At 35.7% G+C, this 21467-nt stretch overlaps 1 protein-coding gene across 3 annotated transcripts in view; it reads left to right on the forward strand.

Moving 5' to 3' along the window:
• Positions 1-2560: 2560 nt before the first annotated feature.
• LOC145690356 (WD repeat-containing protein on Y chromosome-like) overlaps positions 2561-21467 on the forward strand; it is a 156901-nt gene continuing 137994 nt past the window's right edge. For 2 of the 3 annotated variants that reach the window (XM_081765172.1, XM_081765173.1), the window contains exons 1-3: positions 2561-2758; positions 7444-7508; positions 20695-20794. In XM_081765172.1, coding sequence (XP_081621298.1) covers positions 7486-7508; positions 20695-20794 — 123 coding nt within the window. In that variant the 5' untranslated portion in view covers positions 2561-2758; positions 7444-7485. Of the gene's footprint in view, positions 2759-7443; positions 7509-20694; positions 20795-21467 lie in introns of those variants that run through there. The other variant, XM_081765174.1, reaches the window with a different exon arrangement.

Raw genomic sequence — 21467 nt, forward strand, 5'->3', positions numbered from 1 at the left:
AATACACTACTAGACAGTCTATATTTATATTGTCTCTTTTGTATTTAAGAGAACACTCATCAACTTTCATAACAGGTAAGGATGTGCATAACCAAAATTCGCAAAATAAGAATGATTTTCATTTATATAATCACCGATCACCAATATATCAAAACCTGTAAGTTATGGTGGTGTTAAGTTGTAGCTACAATGTGTTACCTGCTGGTATAAAATACAAAAGGTTTAGACGAAAGGTAAAATCATTTCTATTAGAAAATTCGAGAAGTAAATAAATCTCATGACAAGATAATTTTACTTTGTTTCCTTTTGCACAAATGACGCATGTTACATGTACCTGAGGACATTCCTCATATCTGTAAGTTCATACAAAGTAACACATTTAAATCATGTATTAGGTTTCTCTTATTTACCTTTCTGGATCACATAGTTGCTAATTTATTCTAGTCCAATATGTAGAAGTTCTGAATTTGGAAAAATTAGTAAGTTAACTTTCTTGCAGGGCAGCTTCCTTTCATAAATTATAGTCATATTCAAAAATCTCCCGATATAAAACCTTAGCTTTATCCAATATGGCTGTCGTATTCAATATGGCAGCCGTCATCTACAGAATAAGTTATGCTTTCCGTTATCTATTTATTTACCTTAGATTCAATTCTACGGTCTTGAACCTATAACAAAGTATTTTAAAAATAAATTTTCCTTTCGTTTGATCTATACTAAGTATCCGTCTTTATATGTATGTTAAGTAGGTGAAAAGTTGACTACGTGGAACATAAAAAACGGATGTAAACACCTTCAAAATATTTTAAGCGTTACGACAACGTTCATTTTCCAAAGCTATCTGAAACAGGATATGTTAATGGTAGTAGCATTAAAAAAGAAATTAAAAGACGTAGGCTGGAACAATTCGGAAGAAATAACTTCATATTGAAAATCAGTGCCAGTTCGTAACTATATGAAGTGGTAGTGCCAAACTTGTACAAGATTCAAGAAATGGATATTTTTTTTAATTAATTACACAGTAATTTATATAGATAGATAGATAGATAAACGAGAGAATGAGAGAGAGGGAGAGAGAGAGAGAATGTTAATTTACTATATCGACAAATTGTAAGAGGTGATTACTCATATAAATATAAGAGAAAAAAATCATATGAACCTGCAGGGAAATTTGTCCAGCTTCCTCCACCCGAACAAAACACACGGACAATAAAGCATTGGCCAGATCATAATCACAGATTCAACTGTTTTCCAAATACATGTTCTTGTTAAATTAACGCAATCTTTCCTTATTAGCTACGGATCAATTGCTTCACACAAAACTTCAAATTAGTATAAGCCTTTTTAGACTTCCATACTATGCTACTCATGGGTTGGAATACTCGTTCTAGAAGAAATACTCATAGCCGACTAATCAGCCAATCATTTAAAATCTAACCCAATCCTTTCCTGAAAGGAAAAAGATTTAATTTTGACAGCTTATCAGTCTGTGTCATCATTAACCCTAAATTTCATTTTATCTTTTCTTTATTCCTTTTTTCTCTTCCTCTTTTATTTAACTATTAGATTTTTCCTTTCTATTTATATTTCCATTTATTTGTTTTCTCACCAAGGACTTCCTTTCCATAATTTTATATTTAAAATTTTTTTAGAAAGTTTTCCTCATAAAGTTACATATCACTTAAAATACTAAACGTTTTATTCCCAACTAGCAAGAAAGCTTTCTGCCAGTTAACGTGCTTGGCTTTTGACTTTCTACGTTTGCACTTTCAACGCGTGCTTTCATATAATCTGCTTTTTGTTGTACTTGCAAGCATTGTTTTAGACCCTTCGCAGAGTGTCATAGCATAACTGGCCGTTCATTGGCTATTGACTTTCCGCCAGCGTAAAATGCTTGTGTCAAGTTTGAATGGAACACTGAATGCAAGGTTGCCCCATGTGACTTCGTTACTGGAATCCAGCTCGCGAAGGCTTTCCAATCAAGCTGGATTCAAGCTTGGGCGACTTCCAATGTAAGCTTACAGCAAGCAGTTTGCAAGTTGTCTCTTCTACTAGCGTAGGCATTAAATTTATGGCGTTACTATTTTATTTTCCGTATTTTAAAAATGAATGAAGGGAACATTACAATATTACTGGAACATGATACGTAAGTAGATTGCCTTGTAGCTAGCTTTTCAATCGAATAATATTATGTTACACATAAAGACAAAAACAGTTAAACTATAACTAGTATAGATGAAATGAAGGGCCTATTCCTTAAAACTAATGATCTATTGTATATTAGTGTGAAACGTTTCAAAGTCAAACATTTTATAATTGCATATATCATAAAATAGTGGCAAATTTTAGATATTAGCATTAGTACTTAGAAATAACTGTTATCACTATTTTATTATATCTGCTTCATGATAATTTATGACTTGCATAAACATACTAGTATTACAAAACTAGTAGGTTTGAGAGAAATAGACCCCACTGGGGAAAAATGCTTATAGTTTGGCTAAAGGTGCTACAAGCAGTAGTTGTTAGACTCATTTGATCACAGAATATTAACCGAGAGAGATTATTAAATATTCAAATATTCATCTCGTGATTTTATCAAACTTTTGTTCTGAAGGACGATTTTCTTATTGTTTTATACTATATATTCTTTACTTTATGTTATAGAATTATTTACTTATACCTTTTTCTAGTAATAATTGCAGCTGTAGGATACAATTTTGAAGAATTTAGTGGAAAGCAAATACTTACAACTAAGGCAAGTTAACTTATTAATATTTAATGAAAGAGAGTAATTGACTCATTTAAAGTAAATTCACAACATTTATCACATTTCAAACGGTGTACCATGTTAACAGTTAGGAAAATTTTAGTTATGTATAAGGTTGGTGCGAAAGAAATGTCCATTTTGACACCTTGTGGGGAAACTCACCTCAGCAACATAACACGGATGGACTAAACTCATACGTATACCTTCAGAAACTATGTACACGTACAACAAACGGGATGGAGTACCCAGGCAATTAAAAGCCAGTGTATTGTTCAACTAGGGGTGATCACGAGAAAGGTCGAGTGAGTTTTCTTTGAAACGCCACTCGACTCGAAACTGACATCTTTCAGCTTGACTCCGAGACCTCAGCTCGAAAAATTTCCTTCAACTTGACTCAGATTCGAGTCGAGTTGAGTCGAGCCAATTCCTGTGTGTAGTTTCAAGTACTCTCTTCAAGTATCCGCCATAGACAATGTAAATATTATCAGTGATACCACTATTACTCCAATTTATTATTATTATTATTATTATTATTATTATTATTATTATTATTATTATTATTATTATTATTATTATTATTATTATTATAACACCACCATGTGTAAACTTGAAAGATATGCAGTTTGTATTTGAATACTAAAAGCTAGTTGTCTGCCGACATTGGTAGTCTTGACGTCTAGGAGGCAAGGACATCGTTCACGAAGTTCTGGGTTTGAGTTCCGGAGGAGCAAGTATTCGAGCTCGAGCCAAAAATTGTTAAAATTTATAGGACGCCGGTCAAAAATATTCAAAACTACTTGTCCCGGATTTAGAATTGTCGGACTGGGTGAGCCGAACTAAGCCGACAGCTCATCCCAACCGAGCCATACTGACCTGATGGCTCACTTCAACTGAGCCTACTCGAGCCATCGACTCAATTGAGCCGAATCTATGGCTCACCCCAACCGAGCCGGCTCAAGCCGTCGGATCAATTGAGCCGAATCGATTACTCATTCCGGCTCAACCTGTTCACTGAGTTGAACCAAGCCGAGCAGGTTGACATTAATACCTGGGTTGGGCTTCCGCTTGGGCTCAAAAATTCGATCGCGGAGGTCTCAACTTTGATGGTAAAACTACAGTATATTCTTACATTGGTGTTCACAGTTGAGGCTGTCTCGTTATAAAAATCTATTGTCGTCACATTATTGAGAAGAGCCGAAATACGAACAGTGTCCTCTCTCGTAAGCAAGACTAAAAGTATTTCACATCATCGCTTACATTTCTCATAGCTTTCAGTTTCCAGTCTAATCAGGCCATGATTTCGAAACGACTTAAAACAAGCTGAACGAGCGAGCCATTTATCAAACTCGACTCGACTCGAAACTCGACCTCAAAAATAGTGCCTCGGCTCGGAACTCGACTTGAGGAAATTACCTTTAACTCGACTCATGCCCACCCCTATATTCAACGGAGACGTATGAAAATACACCACACAGAACACACAATTTGGAGTGATTTTATTTTACAAATTCTAACTGGATGTTCTACACAGCAAGCTAAAAAAACATAAACATTGCATTTGGGCCAGAAATGGCGAATGAACGCACTATTTGCCCTTAGTTTGTCGAATTTCATTCTGGTGACAGTACTACAAAATGATCCTCATCGAGCCCAACCAATATTATACTCGAATGAGCTTTTCAAAATATAATGGAAGCAAAGCCTTGAAAAAGTGTTCGTGCCATTGCAAACGAGTTAGGTATACATCATATCACTGTTGTTGGGTGGTTCCGTGCAATTAACAAGGTGAAAAAGTTGGTCTTGTATGTGCCACATGAGTTGACACCAGCCAAAATGAATTGCCGTCTGGAGGCGTGCAGTTCTCTTAGTGTAAGGAATAACCGACATAGTTTCCTGCATCGGATTGTCACTTTTGATGAAAAATGAATTTGCTATGATAACGCCAGAACAGTGGCTGTAGCTTGAACAAAAGTCCAGGGCATTCGCCAGAAACCCCTAGAAGATATTGTTGCTTATGTGGCGCTCTATAATGAGGTTGATCCATACTGTCTTTCTGCATCTAAGCAAATCCATCACTGTAGATCATTACAACGCTGAACTCCATGAAATGTACCGCAATTTTGCCCGAAAACGTCCAAATCTGGTCAACAGACGCGGTGTCCTCATGTTACACGACAAAGCACGCACAATTGTCCCACAGAAGACGTTGGAGATTCTCCATGAGTTTCAGTATGAAAAATCCTCTCTCATCCACTGTATTCTCCTGTCACTTCTTCCATCGACTACCATCTGTTCAAGGATCTCTTCATCACTTCTTGAGAAGAAAAAAACCTTTCCTGATGATCGGTCGGTGCTACGTGTGGTTGAGAGCTTCTTTGCATCAAAGACTTCAGATTTCTTTCGCCAAGGAATCTAATCGTTGGATGAGCGATAGGAAAAGCATATGATTGCAGATGGCAAATATTTTGATTAATCAAATATTTTAGTTTATATTTGCAGGAAGTGGTTCGAAAATGACGCATTTCGGAGTGACCATTTCATTCGCACAAACTTAATACATAAGTTCAGCCTCAAGAAGGAAAGTTGTGAACTAAGACTTGAAATAATCATTCCAAAAATAAATATTTTCTCAGTTAATTCCATTTAATTCCCCTTGCACAATATATTCTTATAAGATTACATGCATTGGTACACCAGTAGTTCCCTAACAGAGGGTGATTTTCCACCAGACGTAAAATCGGACATTCCAATGACATCAACCCAATTAACAACGGAAAAGAGAATAAATATATGATTGGTTGGCACACTCAACATACAATGGCACATTCAAATTCGGCTCAATATCAGTGAATCAAACTCTGTAGAGGGTAATAATAGTACCACTCAGATTTAGAAAATTATATATTCGAATTCTAGGAAACACTTATGAAATTTTACTTTTTGTCATTTGCTAAATTTAAGGATAGGCAACACATCCCTCCTAAATTTTGAGAAGATATCATCAATATATCGATGTTCTTTAAAACAGAATAGATCCCTGTACTTAACTATATAATCGCAACGTGATAAAGCTTCACGAAGAAACATAAATTGGATCAATAACTAACCACGTCGTAAGCACATGGCAATAGTAACATTTGGCAATTTTTTTTATCTATAGGATGAAAATAGCAGGACCAGTCAAATTTACGGAGTTATAGAATTGAGTTCTAGATAATATTTATAAAATTTTATTTTGTGATAATTCCCAATTTTACGGGGCGGATCAACACATCCCTCTTAAATGTTGAGAATGAAGTATCAATCTACCCATGTCGTATGAAGGAGAATAGACATCTGTACTCAATCATATAATCACATAATCAAACTAGAAAAAGCTTAATCAAACAAGATAAATTAGATCAATAGCGTTTTACCTAGTATGACGTATTGCTTACATTTATATTTCTTAATATTTTTTTACCCTTAGAAGTGGGGTAACAGGACAAACCAAATTTACAGAAATGTATATTTGGGTCCTAAAGAATATTTACCATTTTTTGTTTTTTGATCAATTCCCAAATCTAAGCGGTGTACCAATGTATCCTTTCCGAAATTTAAGAGAAAAACTGAATATAGCTATGCCCTATGAAAACGAATAGACCTCTGTACTTATCCATACAACCACAGTAAGTAATAAACCCCCTTCAAAGAGGATATAATAGGTCAAAAACCTCCGATATTTATTTTTTTTGCCAATTTTTTACCAATTAAAACGAACGAGATGGTCCAACTAAACTTACAGAGTTACATATCCTGATCCTATACCAAATTTGTAATTTTAGTAATTTCCAAAATTTAAGAGGCTGGTCTAATGTAGACTCCCAAAATTTGAAATTTTAGTAATTTCCAAAATTTAAGAGGCTGGTCCCAAAATTTGAGGGTGGGTAAATATATCCCTGTCAAAATCAAGAGATAGTTATATATATCCTAAGTCATTCATTCTTAGTCAGGAATTCAAGGGGCACAAAAATTCACACAATTTCTGCCCTTACTGTTTTCATTTGGTTGCAAGCATCTATAATATTATAAATTAAAGTGTATAGTCCACTTACATTATTACAAGTATGAGGATGCAAGTGGCCCCGTTTTTAAAAAAAAATCAAATTAACGTCTCGTTTTGTATGAATTCCAAAAAGTAATTCGTACAGTGTAGTTGATATTTAATAAACTTCGTCTCTTTATAATGTTCTGTCTCATCCTGGAAAATCACTGTCCTCTGAGCCATATAAAACCCTAGCTTGTCCAGAACCTATCCTTATCTAAATGGACCATATGCGAAGTCTTCTTTTACCTTAGGGATTAATCAGTACAATGGAGAATCCGTCTGTCTTACTTAGATTTCTCTGAATGTGTTTGGACAATCTTGCAGAGAAGTCGTGGCTGTCTTCTTCGATATGAATCGTTGTTAACTTCAGCATTATGTTTTTAAATAGGAAGTTAGCATCACGTGTAAGCCAAACTCTTAATAACGCTGAAAACGACTCTGCATAAGGCCCAATAAATTTACATATAAAGGAAATGAAAGTCCTTGCAAATTTGATTTCGCTAACGAAAGGTTTTACTTTACTAGTATGTTCCAAAGAAACTCGAAAATACTGCTTTTCTTTCATTTTATTTACTTCTTCTTGCAGGATTATTATAAAGAAGATATTTAATTCCTACAACAATTCAAAATGAGTGAACTCGGCAGCCAAAGGTAAGCTAAAAAGTAATGAATACAAGCTCTAAACAGTGGCGGATTCAGAAAGGAACGCCCCCATAAGAGAAGATATAACTCTTTTTGTGCTGTTTCAGCGAAGCAAGACGACAAAAGTTTATTAGACTAATAATTATTGTTACTATAAAATATATAATATTCCCAAGTGTTACAGCGGGTAATATTTTGTATTCCCTCCGAACCCTCAATCCTTTTGAGCAAGAATAAACAGAAATAAACCTTCCGTGGTGCAGTGACGTATCTAAAAAGGGGCGCGCGAGCCTTTCAAGGGAAAACCAAATTCTTGTGTTATTTCCACAGACGATAGAAGTTTTTTTGTCAATATATCAGACTAATAATTTGCTTTCAATCTATTGTTAGTACAAACTAATTAAAAATCCGAAGTGTTCGAGGAGATAATATTTCCCTTCATTTCGAACTTTTCGTCCTTTTGTGCAAGAATGAGGAGATATAAACCATTCGTGGCTCAATGGCGGATTTAGAGAAGGGGTGTATTTCGCTCAAGAGAAAATTATTTGTGATATTTCAACCTGTCTGTTATTTCAACCTCTTTTGTGTTATTTCAACGAAATGATTAAACCATTTTTATCAATATATAGAACGAATAATTTGCTGTTGTCAGTCTATTGTTTAAAAAAACTGTGCTTCTCATCATTATCATATTTCGATATTTGTCATATTGCATTTTATTTTTTGTTTACATTTCATAGCTTCGTCAGGAATATGTGGCATGAAATGTACCTCTTATTAATGTACCTCGTACTACCTGGTATTGCAAACTAGCAATCTATTTTTCTTTCTATGCTCAGATTTACATAATTCTCATAGCCTCAATCATCCCAGCAAATATTGCTTTAATCTTTTTCATATTTATTTTAATCTCAAATTATTTTCAGTTTGTCTTTTCTGATAGTATTTTAATTTTCAATTTAGATTCCACGATGGCAGCCTTATCATCTGAAAAGCAAATATATTATTCTTTCCAGTTTCCATCAAATTAATTTGTTTACTAAGTAAACTCTTCTTCGCTAGTCTCCTAGATAGTAAATAATATCATTGATAGGCAAATTTTTTTGTCAAGTATGTCTTTCTACTTCACTATCCTATACCACTTCTTGTATTCAAACTTTCAATGGTTGGTTTAAATATAAGTTTATTCCGAGATTTATCTTTCATTTCATCCCAAGCATCTTTCAGATTATCCAATTCAAGCAGTTAAAAGCATTTTCTAAATTAACAAACAATGCTTATACTTTCTTCTTTTTGTCTAAAAACTTTCACCTATTTTCTTCAATGAAAGCTAATTGCATCTTTGTGCTTTGTCTCCTCAAGTCAGAACTGTTCAACTTACTTCCTCGTCCATATAATCTCTTTCAAATTCGTTGTAGTGTGCAATGGAAATCTAAGACACGTTTGTTAAAGCATTTGTTAAAGCATCATCCGATTCAAACTACATACTGTGTGTTTGTATAGGGCATGCTGATTTTAGTTTGAAGGTCCCAGTTTTCCGGTCACCGGAAATGGCAAACTGGTCATGGTGTCTGTAGGGGTAGAATGCTACTGGTAGAATGAAGACTGTTGGACAACAAGACAAGTGTAGTTAAGTGTAGACAAGTGTAGATCATTCCCAAGGCGACGCGAGAGAACGTCTATTGTACAAGTGTCTATTGTACAATGTAATGATTTTTCTCTTCTTTTTTACATTCTATAAGAAAATTCAAGTAGTACCGGTACTTGTGCAAGACTCTTGCGCAAGAGTCTTGGTCTTGCAGGTATGGTTTTGATCTTAGTCTTCCATTGGGATTCCTGGTCTTGGTCTTGGTGTTGGTCTTGCATGCAAGACTCTTGCAAAACCTGCAAGACCAAGACTCTTGCACTCATCACTATTCGACATATCTAGTTCCGTGTGGTCAGCACAAAATAACTTTGCCTTGCTGGTTAGACTTGAAAACCTTCTCCTCGGTCCAGATGAATAAGTCCGAATCTGATTAAGGTTGGGTTATGCTTTTCTATGCCTACACTCTTAAAAATTTCCTTGCTCAGAAATGAGAAAAATGCAAGTTCAAAACAAAATAAGTAATGTTTACTCATATTTGAGAGAAAATGTCTCATTATTTCCAAATGTGTTTTCATTTGTGAGCTCAAGGCAAATTTTCAGGTTCCCATTTATGAGATTTTCTCACTTCTTAAAAATGAGAATGCAATAGTGCGTGATTTGCAATATCATAGATAATTAAAAAATAACGGTAACAATCTTACCGAAATAATATTACTATGTTTTACTAAGGAGTAATATTGCTAGGGCTCAATTACTATTAAGGAAACGAGATAAAGGATTTCAGCTATAGCAGAGTGCGAATGAATATGAGTACGCAGTAGGTGATGCAGCTGAGGTGGCGTATGGATACATGTCATGTGACAGCGGCGAGGAGCAACATACATATCAACATTCGAACGTAAGTTTGGGTAAATTATAAACATATTACCATAGACTAAAAGTTACTGTAGTGCGTTAGTTGGGGCGTAGAACTCTGACCCCCCCTCATACAGGTTATATAGGCTATAGCAGTCAGGTTGGCTCCTTTATGTATCAAAGCTCAGTACTCAATTCACATAATAGCGAGTGCAGCAATAACAAGTGAAGGCGGGTTAGAGCGCCATAGGGCACGTTGTTTTCTATATTACAATAGAACGAGGAGGCATGTCAATGTTTTACACCCTTCGCCATTCGTTATAATGTGCAAAATAGCTTATGTACGGAAACAAAGAATACATAAGTCATCTGTGTAGTTAGAAACAGCGTTACAAAACAACGTACGATTTATTATTATGGAATTGTAATACAAAGGTAGGCCTACTTTGTACTGATCACCAAGCATAAATTCGCGCCTCCTTTTTTTTCACCACCAGTAATCGTTTTAATGACACAAGTTTGCAGGTTATTTGTGGCATACTACTGTACGCATTAGCTCTTAATTTTACGTAGAGGCTGCGGTAGCTCAGTGGTAGAGCTTTCACCTCTGGTGCGATGAGGCCCTGGCTTTGATCCCAGGATTCTCAGCTTGCGGCAAGTGGTCTTTCTGGTGGATAAACACAGTGTGCATGGGTTTTCTCGGGGTTCTCCCAATTCTTCCCACTTTTTTCATTCCACTATCTTTTTTATTCTCATCATCATCGTCTCTTTTAGCCTACCCAACACAACTGTGGGAAGTAAAACTCAAAGATTTCATTTATTTTTTAGTCCCACGATTGTGCTCCAAGGCTAAGAGAGACAGTGATAGAGAGGGATAATAATGGTGTAATGAAAATGTGGAAGTGCGTTTCTTGGCAGTTTTTGCATGGCTTTGTGACCTTGTTTCCAATCTGAATTGAATCCTTAGCAGTGGAGTTTCAGCACATTTATGAGGGGCAGAAACTGTCGCATGTCCCTGCCGTAATGAGAAAGATGGAAGGTAGGGGCTGAGTCCTGGAACTCCGGACCTTCCCCGAAATCGCTACTTTTATGTAAATTTTATCTAATTTTAGGGACAATTTTACATATTTTAATACAATTTGACCTCGTATTGAACTTGGAACCCCTCCGAAATAAATTCCGAACCCCTCCGAAATAAATGTACTTTCTTGTAGGAGAAAACTGGAGAATCCTGGAAAATCTCACAAACGCGGTGTTTTCTCATGTAGGCAACTTTTTTTATGGTAGAGAAGTAGGCATATTGAACTGCGATGACTCAGTGGTAGAACTAGCCTCCGGTGCCTGGGTCCCTAGTTTGATTCCACCTCCGTCAAGGGGCAGTGTGAGTAAACATCTTATGTGTGTGTTCTCGGGATTCCCTCACTTTCTTTATTACAGCATTTTCGCTCAATATCATCATAATGTCTCCCTGAGCTTCGTAGGATATGCGTGGGACGTTACACTCCAGCAGAAATTGTTGCCGTTATTCTGAAGTAGACGAATTATTCTTGAATCGGAAATATCAAGAAGGTGGTATAATGTTTAAGGAAACGGGAGAATCTTTAGTAAACCACGTCGATGAAAAAGAAAAGTCTTGAGAAAGTGGACAGTGATAAAAAGGAAAATGTTCAACTATCTGATGCAGTAGGAATAAGTAACGCACCTAAAGTACAATTCGTCGTGGTATTCGTGGAATTTTCTTGAGTTGGAGTGAAGATTTAAATGTGTTATGTTATATACAATATCTATAACTATAGGTGTTTATTTAATATAAATTCTAGGTGTATTAATAGTTTGAATTTTTTGCATGTTTATATTTTGGTTATAGCCTTTTACGTCTTCTCGTATTTGAGAACCCCGTCTCTGTGCACCGTTTCTCGCTTTTGAGGAAGATATTTCTCAAATCTTTTTGAGAAATGTGTTTCTCAAAATTGGAGTTATACGTCTCATTTCCTGAAATGTTACTTTCTCAATTTTAAGAAAAAATACATTTTTTCTCAAATCTGAGAAAGCATTTTCACCCTCAAAAATGAGACATAATTCCTCGCATTTGAGTCATTATTTCTCAAAATGATTTGAGAAAACCGAAATCTCACTTTTAAGAATGTATTACTCGGTGCACAGGTAAGAAACGGATGTTCTCAAATACGAGGATTTTTTTCTCGAATTTAAGAAACCATTTTTAACAGTGTATTTCATTCGCTTGGCCTTGTGAATTTTAGTAAGGAGAGTCTTGTCGCGGGTCTTGACAATTTAGACAAATCTCCAATAATTTTTTTCCTTATTGTTTTGTGAGAATAATTATATTCCTTGGTTTTGTCCAAGAGGATACACTCTTTTAAAAAAAATCCTTGCTCAGAAGTGAGAAAAACGCATGTTCAAAACAAAATAAGTATTTTTTACTCATATTTGAGATAAAATGTTTCATAATTTTCAAATATGTTTTCATTTGTGAGCTCAAGGCAAATTTTCAGGTTCCCACTTATGAGATTTGCTCATTTCTTAGAAATGAGAATGAAATAGTGCGTGATTTGCAATATCATAGATGATTAAAAGGTAACGGTAACAATCTTACCGAAATAATATTACTATGTTTTACTAGGGAGTAATATTACTAAGTCTTAATTACTATACGGGAAACGAGATAAAGGATTTCAGTTGTAGCAAAGTACGAATGTATATGAATACGCCATACTGTGATGTGGCTGAGATGGCGTATGGATACACATCATATGACAGCGGCGAGGAGCGGCATATCAACTTTCGAACGTAAGTTTGGGTGAATTGTAAACATACTATCATAGACTAAAAGATATTACGATACATTCATTAGGGTGTAGAACGCTGACCCCACCCCCCTCATATAGGTTATATAGGCTATGGTAGTCATGTTGGCTCCTTTATGTAATAAATCTCAATACTCAATTCATATAATAACGAGTGCAGCGATAACAAATGAAGGCGAGTTAGGGCTCTGCAGGGCACGTTGCTTTCTATATTACTATAGAATGGGGAGACATGTCAATGTTTTACACCCTTTGCCATCCATTATAAGGTGCAAAATAGCTTATGAATGGAAACAAAGAACACACAAGCCATCTGCGTTGTTAGAAACACCGTTAAAAAGGTGACTTATTACTATGGAATTGTAATGCAAAGGTACTTTGTACTGATCACCTAGCATAGATTGGCGCCTCCTCTTTTCATCATCAGTAGTCGTTTTAATGAAATGACACGCGTTTGCAGGTTGTTTGTAGCATAGTACTGTACATATTTGTTCTAAATTTAACGCGTAGTCGTGGTAGCTCAGTGATAGAGCGTTCACCTTTGGTGCGTGAGACTCTTGGTTCGATCCCAGCTCGCGGCAAGTAGGCTCTGCGGTGGATAAATACAGTGTGTGTGGGTTTTCTTAGGGTTCTCCATATTTTCTTCATGTCACTCATTTATTCTTATCATCTCTCCTTTAGCCTAAACGACACTACTTTGGGACGTAAACTCAAACATTTCATTTAATTCTGTTTTAGTTTATTCTGTTTCCAAGATTGTGCTCCAAGGTCAAAGGAGACAGTGATAGAGCTGGATAATAATGGTGTACTGAAAATGTGGACATATGTTTCTTGTCAGTTTGTGCATGAATACGGTTTGTGCACTTGTTTTGTGTAAGTAGGGATATTGGACCGTGATGACTCAGAGGTAGAACTCGTCTCCGATGCATGGGATCCCTGGTTTGATTCCAGCTGTACCAAGTGGGCTGTGTGAGTAAACGTCGTATGTATGTTTTCTCGGGATTCTCTCACTTTCTTCATTACACCATTTTCGCTCATTATCATCATAACGTCTCCCTGAGCTTCGTAGCATAATCGTGGGACGTTACACTCCAGCAGAAATTATTGCTGTTAGGCTGAAGTAAACGGATAGTTCTTGAATCTGAATTATCAAGAAGTTGACATAATGTTGGAAGAAATAAGAAAATCTTGGATAAATCCACGTCGATAAAAAGGAAAATTCTTCAGAAAGTGGACAGTGATAATAAGGAAAATGTTCAACTGTCTGTTGCAATAGACATAAGTAACACACTTAAATACAAGTCTTCGTGGAATTTTCTTACTTTGAAATGAAAATTTAAATGTGTTATAGTTTCAACAATATAACTGTAGATGTTTTTTTTAAATATAAATTCTAATACTAATAGTTTGAATTTTTTTTTCGCAAGATTATATTTTGTTTATGCCCTTTCCCTTCTCCTTCTCGTATTTGAGAACCTCGTTTCTGTGCACTGTTTCTCGATTTTGAGAAAAACACTTCTCAATTTTTCTGAGAAATGTGTTTCTCAAAATTCAGATTATATGTCTTATTTCCTCATATGTTACTTTCTTAATTTTAAGAAAATATGCATTTTTTCTCAAATTTGAGAAAGCATTTGCACCCTCATAAATGAGACATGATTCCCTGCATGTGAGTCATTATTTCTCGAAATGATTTGAGAAAATCGAAATCTCACTTTTAAGAATGTATTACTCGGTGCTCAGGTAAGAAACGGATGTTCTCAAATATGAGGATTTTTTCCTCAAATTTAAGAAACCATTTTTAACAGTGTATACGTGTGGTGTAGAGGTCTGTTTCTTAGTTCTGTAACTAGCGCTTTATTTTGAGCGACAGTTGTCACTTTAGACCTCCCACTTCTTCGTCGAGACGCAAAATATTCACCGTCTTCTTCATGTCACAAAATCAATTTTGGGGCCTGAACTTGGAACCTAAATGCTGCTATAACTCTACACCTATACAATGTTCATTAGTTTTGATTGCGGATTTGAACTCTAAGGCAAAATTACATGGGGATGAAAATGTTTAGCTTCATAGCACTTATAAACAATAAAATGTAAAAGCAGCCGTGTTTGAGTTGTGACCTTGAACCTACTTGCGTAATTAATTACTATTTAACTATAAGGGCTGGAAAAATTTTATTTTGGGAAATAACTATTATCAAACATGTCTTTCAATATACAAAAAAATATCAAAATCTGACATCATGAATTTTTCGTCATTGGTTCATGTGAAATAGAATAACTCTTAATTGAAATATGGTACGTACTCAGCAACTACCACGAAACAAAATGAGCCATTCGGCTCCGATACTTTTTTTCTCTTTCCAGCCTTAGAAAAAACAGATGTATACAAATCCACCTGACTACCAGTAGGTCGATGATCAGTGATTGGTTGTTGGTTTCACTGCACTAGTATCCTATTGCAATATAGTCCCTACTAAAATAATAATTTCAAATAAAGTTGTCTGAATTTACCCTGCATTTTGTGATAATAAACGCATTATATATAATATTTAACAACACACTAGCTTTATTTCAATCTAGGTATGCCAGATTTTGTAAACGGAAAACCGGGACACCAATCTTAGGCTATATACAGGGTGTTTCTTGGGAGGTGATTCTTGACACCAAGATAAGACAAAAAAGTATAGACCATCCTGGGTGCACAAATGCTTCCTTTGGAAGTTATAGGCTGCCGAAAACATGAAAAAAATTAACTTTAGAGGTCCATAGCTTCAAAACTATGGGACATACCGTAGTTGGGTCAAGACATCACTGAGGAACTAATATGTGCCCTATCCAAATATCCAAGTTTCAGAATCCTAGGACATTTCCGCAACAATTTTTATAGAGGTAGTTGGTAAGTACTTCAAATTATATGCCCGTAGCCAAACTCCCTCTATAAAAATTGCTTCGTGAGTACCTTAGGATTTTGAAACATGTATTTTTGGATAGCCCACATATTAGTTCCTAAGTGAAGTCTTGACCCGAGTACGGTAAGTCCCATAGTTTTGAAGCTATGGACCTTTAAACTTCATTTTTTTATGTTTTCGGTAGCCTATGATGATGAGCAAATGCAAGACCAAGACTCAGGTGGTCTTGGTCTTGGTCTTGGTCTTGCATCGGAACCCTTGGTCTTGGTCTTGCACACCCAGTCTTGGTCTTGGTCTTGGTCCTGGTCTTGCTTGCAAGAGTCTTGCAAGTCTTGTTTTTAAGAAATCTTATGCTTTTCATAGGGAAATTTTACTCCGGATGTAAGGGATAATAAATTAAAGAATGCGCCAATAGTAATGGAAATACAATGTATGTTTCTAAATGTAATATAGTTTACCTTCGTGTAAGTATGATGATAGTGTACCTACGTAGAATATAGGCGATGACCTTTATTTATTTATTTATTTATTTCAATGGGTGCCCACGCTTCACTACTTATAACGTCTCGTAATCTTTTTCTATTTTTTAAAAAACAGATCCAATACTCCACTGGTTCCCAAACTGAGGAGGCTACTCCTGAGACGCATGAAAGAAAATTAAGACGGTACAGATTATTGAAATACCATGAATTGCAAAATCATTTTTACATTCTAAAGACGTCAGATTTCTTTTATTTTCAACCTCAATTAGCTCTTCTTTGTATTGAAAGAACTTCCAATTAAATATTGAGATTTTGTTTTACTGATTCCAAGTATGTACTATATGGGGCAGAAACATAACAGCAAAAGAGATGAAAAAATTAGAGGATTTCCTGGGGAAAAAAGGGGAGAATTAGCTGGGTTGAACTGAAAACGAACGGGAAAGTGTTAGAAATAATAGCAGTAGTGGAGAAAACAAGAATTTTAGATGTAATTAAGAGGAGGAAGAGGAACTGGTTGGGACATTGGCTGAGGAGGAACTGTATTATGAGAGAAGTGCTAGAGGGTATGATGAAAGAAAAAAGAGGGAGAGGCGAAGGAGATTTTAGTGGAAGGAAGGTATTAAAACAGAAAATTCCTACGTAAGACGAAGAGACTAGCCGAGGTTCACCTTACATCAAAGCTTCTTAGTTGCAACAAATGACCTGCCAATAATAACAGAATAGCTATGATGATGATAATGATATGTCTAGCAATATTGGCTAAAAAAAGAGAGAAAAAATTAAAATAATATTGATTATAATCAAACAAGATTTACAGAAATCTGCAATATTTCGAGCTTGCTGCTGCTTTAATGGAAATAGTTTCTGCGCTTCGTTCTTATGCACTGATAAATGATGTTTTTTCAGGCCTAAAGTGTTTCTGTTTTTCACTTTTATTGCCACTTTGCTTCGATTTTTTTTGTACAGTTCGCATAACCCATACGGATGCTCTCCGCTTTCCGCTACATCTTCGAAATACGTATGAAAGTTACTTTTTTGCACTCGCCACTTGGGTTCTTTACTTTGCAAATTTCTTCTTACTGGAGGTTTGTGGCGTTTCGTCAGTAGACTGTCCGAGGCAAAGCAAGTGAAGGGTGAAAAACAAATCCCTCTTTTGCTATATTTATCCCAGAACGAGCCGACAACGTTGCCTGCTCGAAGATCAAAGGTTTAAGTTTACTGCACATAACACACACTTTTAAGAATAGTGTCTGATTTCCCGATAAATAATCCTCATTGTTTAAAAACGCAGGAATGCATCGTAATCCAGTACTAATGACACATTCCATTGTGTGCAACAAACTTTGATCAGAATGACATCTGTGTGGCTTGAAAACGAGTAATGACTAGAGAAAACGCGAACAACCGGTTCACAAAACGACACACTGTTGTATATGCTACAGGAGAAGATCAACTCACACGGATTAAATAAAATACTGGGAACACATTCAGCGGATTCTTACTGAAGCCAAGAACTTCAAGTGAAAGATGTAATTATCCCCCCCTTTTTTTTACATTCTATAAAAAATTCAAGTAGTACCGGTACTTGTGCAAGAGTCTTGGTCTTGGTCTTGATCTTGTAGGTATGGTCTTGGTCTTGGTCTTGCATCGGGATTCCTGGTCTTGGTCTTAGTCTTGTATGCAAGACTCTTGCAAAAACTGCAAGACCAAGACTCTTGCGCTCATCACAAATATATACAGTAATACAGTTATTATAGAGCTGTGAAATCGCACCAATACTTTATAATAACCCTTATATATATATATATATATATATATATATATATATATATATATATATATATATATATATATATATGGGGGGGGTGAAAAGCTATTATTAATTATCACATACAACAGAAAATGCATACATTAGTACGGATTCATGTTGCTTTTACTTTTGAGAACCATTTGAATGCGCTTGGGCATGGAATCACTAAGACTTTGGAAATAGTTTAGGTCCATGTCAATACATCACATTTTTTCAATTCTGTTTGGAGGGTCTGTAGGTTCTGAAGCTTCTTCTGTCCCAAGAATATCTTTGATGCAAACAATTTTCGTTTGGAATTAAATCGGGGCTATTCCGAGGCCATTATAATATCTTGATATGTTGCTCCTCATGAATATTCGCTACCTTTTTAGCTTTGTGACAAGGCGCGTTATCATGCATGAAAAAAATCACAGTCGTGGATTTTATGGAACATATCCACTAAATGATTCTGCAGAACGTTGATATACCGATCTGCGTTCATCGTCACATTTTGTGGTAAGAAATATAAACCTCTTCTACCCTTTTCACCTGAAAAACACCCCCTGGGGGAAAAAAAAATACAGACTGGGAGTGCCTAATGGTCGGAACAGTATACCTTGGGTTGTATCGACCTGAAGATGATGGACGTCGAACCTTAACAGCTCTCATTCGGAACAATTGGAATGTGTTTCCATCGGTAAACATTACTTTCCTCCACCGTGCTGGTGTCCAGTGTTCATATTTCTTTGCGAAAACAAGACGTTGTTTCTTCATGCAGTCGGTGAGTAGAGGCTTCTTAGCAGCAGTACGACATGGAAACAGTGCTGAATTATACAAACACTAACGTTTTCCAACAGACTCAGGTGCATTTCTTTCAGTTCGCCCGCTGTCAGTCTTGGGTTCTTCTTTATTTCTCTCATTAGGAGAGTGTTTGCAGATTTAGTTGTTTTTCTTGGCCTTCCACTACCGAACTTGTTCTCTGGAACAACAGTCGGAGGCAGTCCTTTGGCGGATGCCAGATCTTTCATTATGGTTGATTTTGTACGACCTGTATGTTTGCATATTGTCTTTATGGGGATGTGTATGCTGGCTTTTTCCGCACTGCTACAGTACTTTCCTGGCACATCACCAATGCTCAACACAAACACAGTACTTAATTATCAAACACATAGTGCTCCATACAAAAACAAATCAATTTATAACACATACTATAGCAGAAAGTCACCCTTCATATGTTAACCAACAATACGAAATGAAGTGAACTCGCTTATCAGCAGTAATACAGTGTAGTCAGATACATTCACGCAGATACAATCTGTGTTCGAAACAAAACAACACTAGATACAAGAATACAAAGTGAAAGATTTGCTACTACGACAGCTTTCATATGAGGTCCGTAGAGTTTTTGCGGCCTGGGTGGGCTTTGGCTTCATTCACCAGGCGCCTCCATTCTTCTCTATTCTTTGCTTTTCCTTTCCAGTTCTTAACTTTCAATATTCTCAGATCCTTTTTTACATCCTCGTACCATCTTTGCTTTGGTCTACCTCTTCTTCGCGTGGAAAATATCTTTTCATGTAAGATCTTCTTTGCTAGTCGTCCTTCTTCCATTCTTTCTACGTATCCCGTCCATCGCAGCCGTTGCGCTTTTATAAATCGTACAATATCTTCTCCTCTTAAGATATCTTCTATTTCTTTGTTGGTTCTGCTTCTCCATTCGTTATTTTCTCTGATTGGCCCGAAAATCTTTCTAATTATTTTCCTTTCGAATATTCGTAGTTTTTCTTCATTTTCTTTGGATAACATCCATACTTCTGCGCTGTAAGTGACTATCGGTCTAATTGTCGTTTTGTAAATCTTCATCTTGGTTTGCCTGCCAATGCTTTTGTTTTTGAGTATTTGTACATTAACATAATATGCCTTGTTTCCTGCTAGAATTCTTTCCTTGATTGTAGTTGTCATGTTGTTCCTGTTATCTATTGTCATTCCTAAATATCTAAATCTGTCTACTTCTTCAAATGTTTTGTTTCCTATTACAAACCTTCCCTTTCTTCCCTTATTTTTATCTGATGTTATGTGCATGTATTTTGTTTTTTCAATGTTTACTTGCAGCCCCAGTGGATTTGTTAGTTCCTCTAGTTCGTTGTAGAGCTTCCTGAGTTACAAACTAAAAATAAACTATGAAAAGCTAACTAAAAATTCATCTCGACAAAAGCACGCCAGTACAATGTTGGATTATGACGTCAACTAAAAATACTAAAAAGCACAGCACGCCAGAACTTTTCAATACGACTTCTGAGGTAAACAAAGAACTTGTGGGGTGCTATAGGACCCGTCTCTGTATTTAAGAGTAAAAGTGGTTGTAATGTTCAAAAAAGACATATTTTATGTATGTAACACTTCGGTTAGAAAGAGTTAACTATGCAAGCCAAATAAGGATAATTATATAAAAAGTAAATAAAATAATGAGTCAAACAAATTGTACTTGCTGAGCAGCATACACTATTATTAATTAGATGCATATTTTTGTATATTATTGATTTCGTGGTCAGTTATTACCAACATCATACCAGTCTGAGATTTTCACAAAAACGACATAACATTCTAATAATTGTGTTATCGTATAGTGGACGCTGATTAAAGTTACATTTATCATAATTAATATATTACCAAACGCTTATCATTAACCTATAACTGTAATGGATCATTTCCATACGGTATCATTATAACCACTGTGTATATTCCAGGAAAATCTCGATTCTCACCATTGACCAACCATCCGTCACTGCGAATCTCCATGAAAATTTGACTGAAGAGCAAATGGAACATTTACATAGTATTATTGAAGTAAGTTTTTTTTTCTTTTGTTGTCTCCAACTTCTAACATTAATATTGTTTTAACCCTTTGACTAACAACGGGATATATGTGTCCCATGCGAATAATTCAAAGGTCATTAGGAACTTGTTTTTAGAAAATTCTAAAAAAATGTTCTCGAATCGGGTCAGATGCGGCCAGGAGACTGTTTTTAGTTTCCAAAGCTGGGTACGGATGTCAGGAATATCCCACATTAAAGGAGTCGTACATATACAAGAATGTTCTAAAAAAATGTAGTCAGAGGGTTAATAAAATTCAAATTCATATAATTCACTACAGTTAGTTGACGATACACTTGAAATTCCTTTCATTATTTCACATCTTGAATTAGAGTAATCGTTAGAACACATAACGTCATTAAAAGTAAAATGGTTTCTATATTAAATTTTAAAATATTTTAGTCGAAAAGAACATAAGTTATATGAATGGACTCTGGCGCGTACTCGCAGTATGTTTGGTGGAAGGTAAAATCTACTGGGTCCAGACACTCCCAAAAACTTAGTAAATAAGTGTTTTGAAATAATGTACTTGTGTCTTTTTTCTGCTCCTGCATTGACTAAATATTATTTCAAAACCATTTAAAAGTTGGTTGTTATTACAAAATCGACATGGTTACCCTTCTTTTCTGAACATATAATACAAATA

This window comes from Thermobia domestica, chromosome 7 (assembly GCF_964235325.1).
Source record: "Thermobia domestica chromosome 7, izTheDome1.hap1.1, whole genome shotgun sequence".
In the NCBI taxonomy this organism is placed as follows: domain Eukaryota; kingdom Metazoa; phylum Arthropoda; class Insecta; order Zygentoma; family Lepismatidae; genus Thermobia; species Thermobia domestica.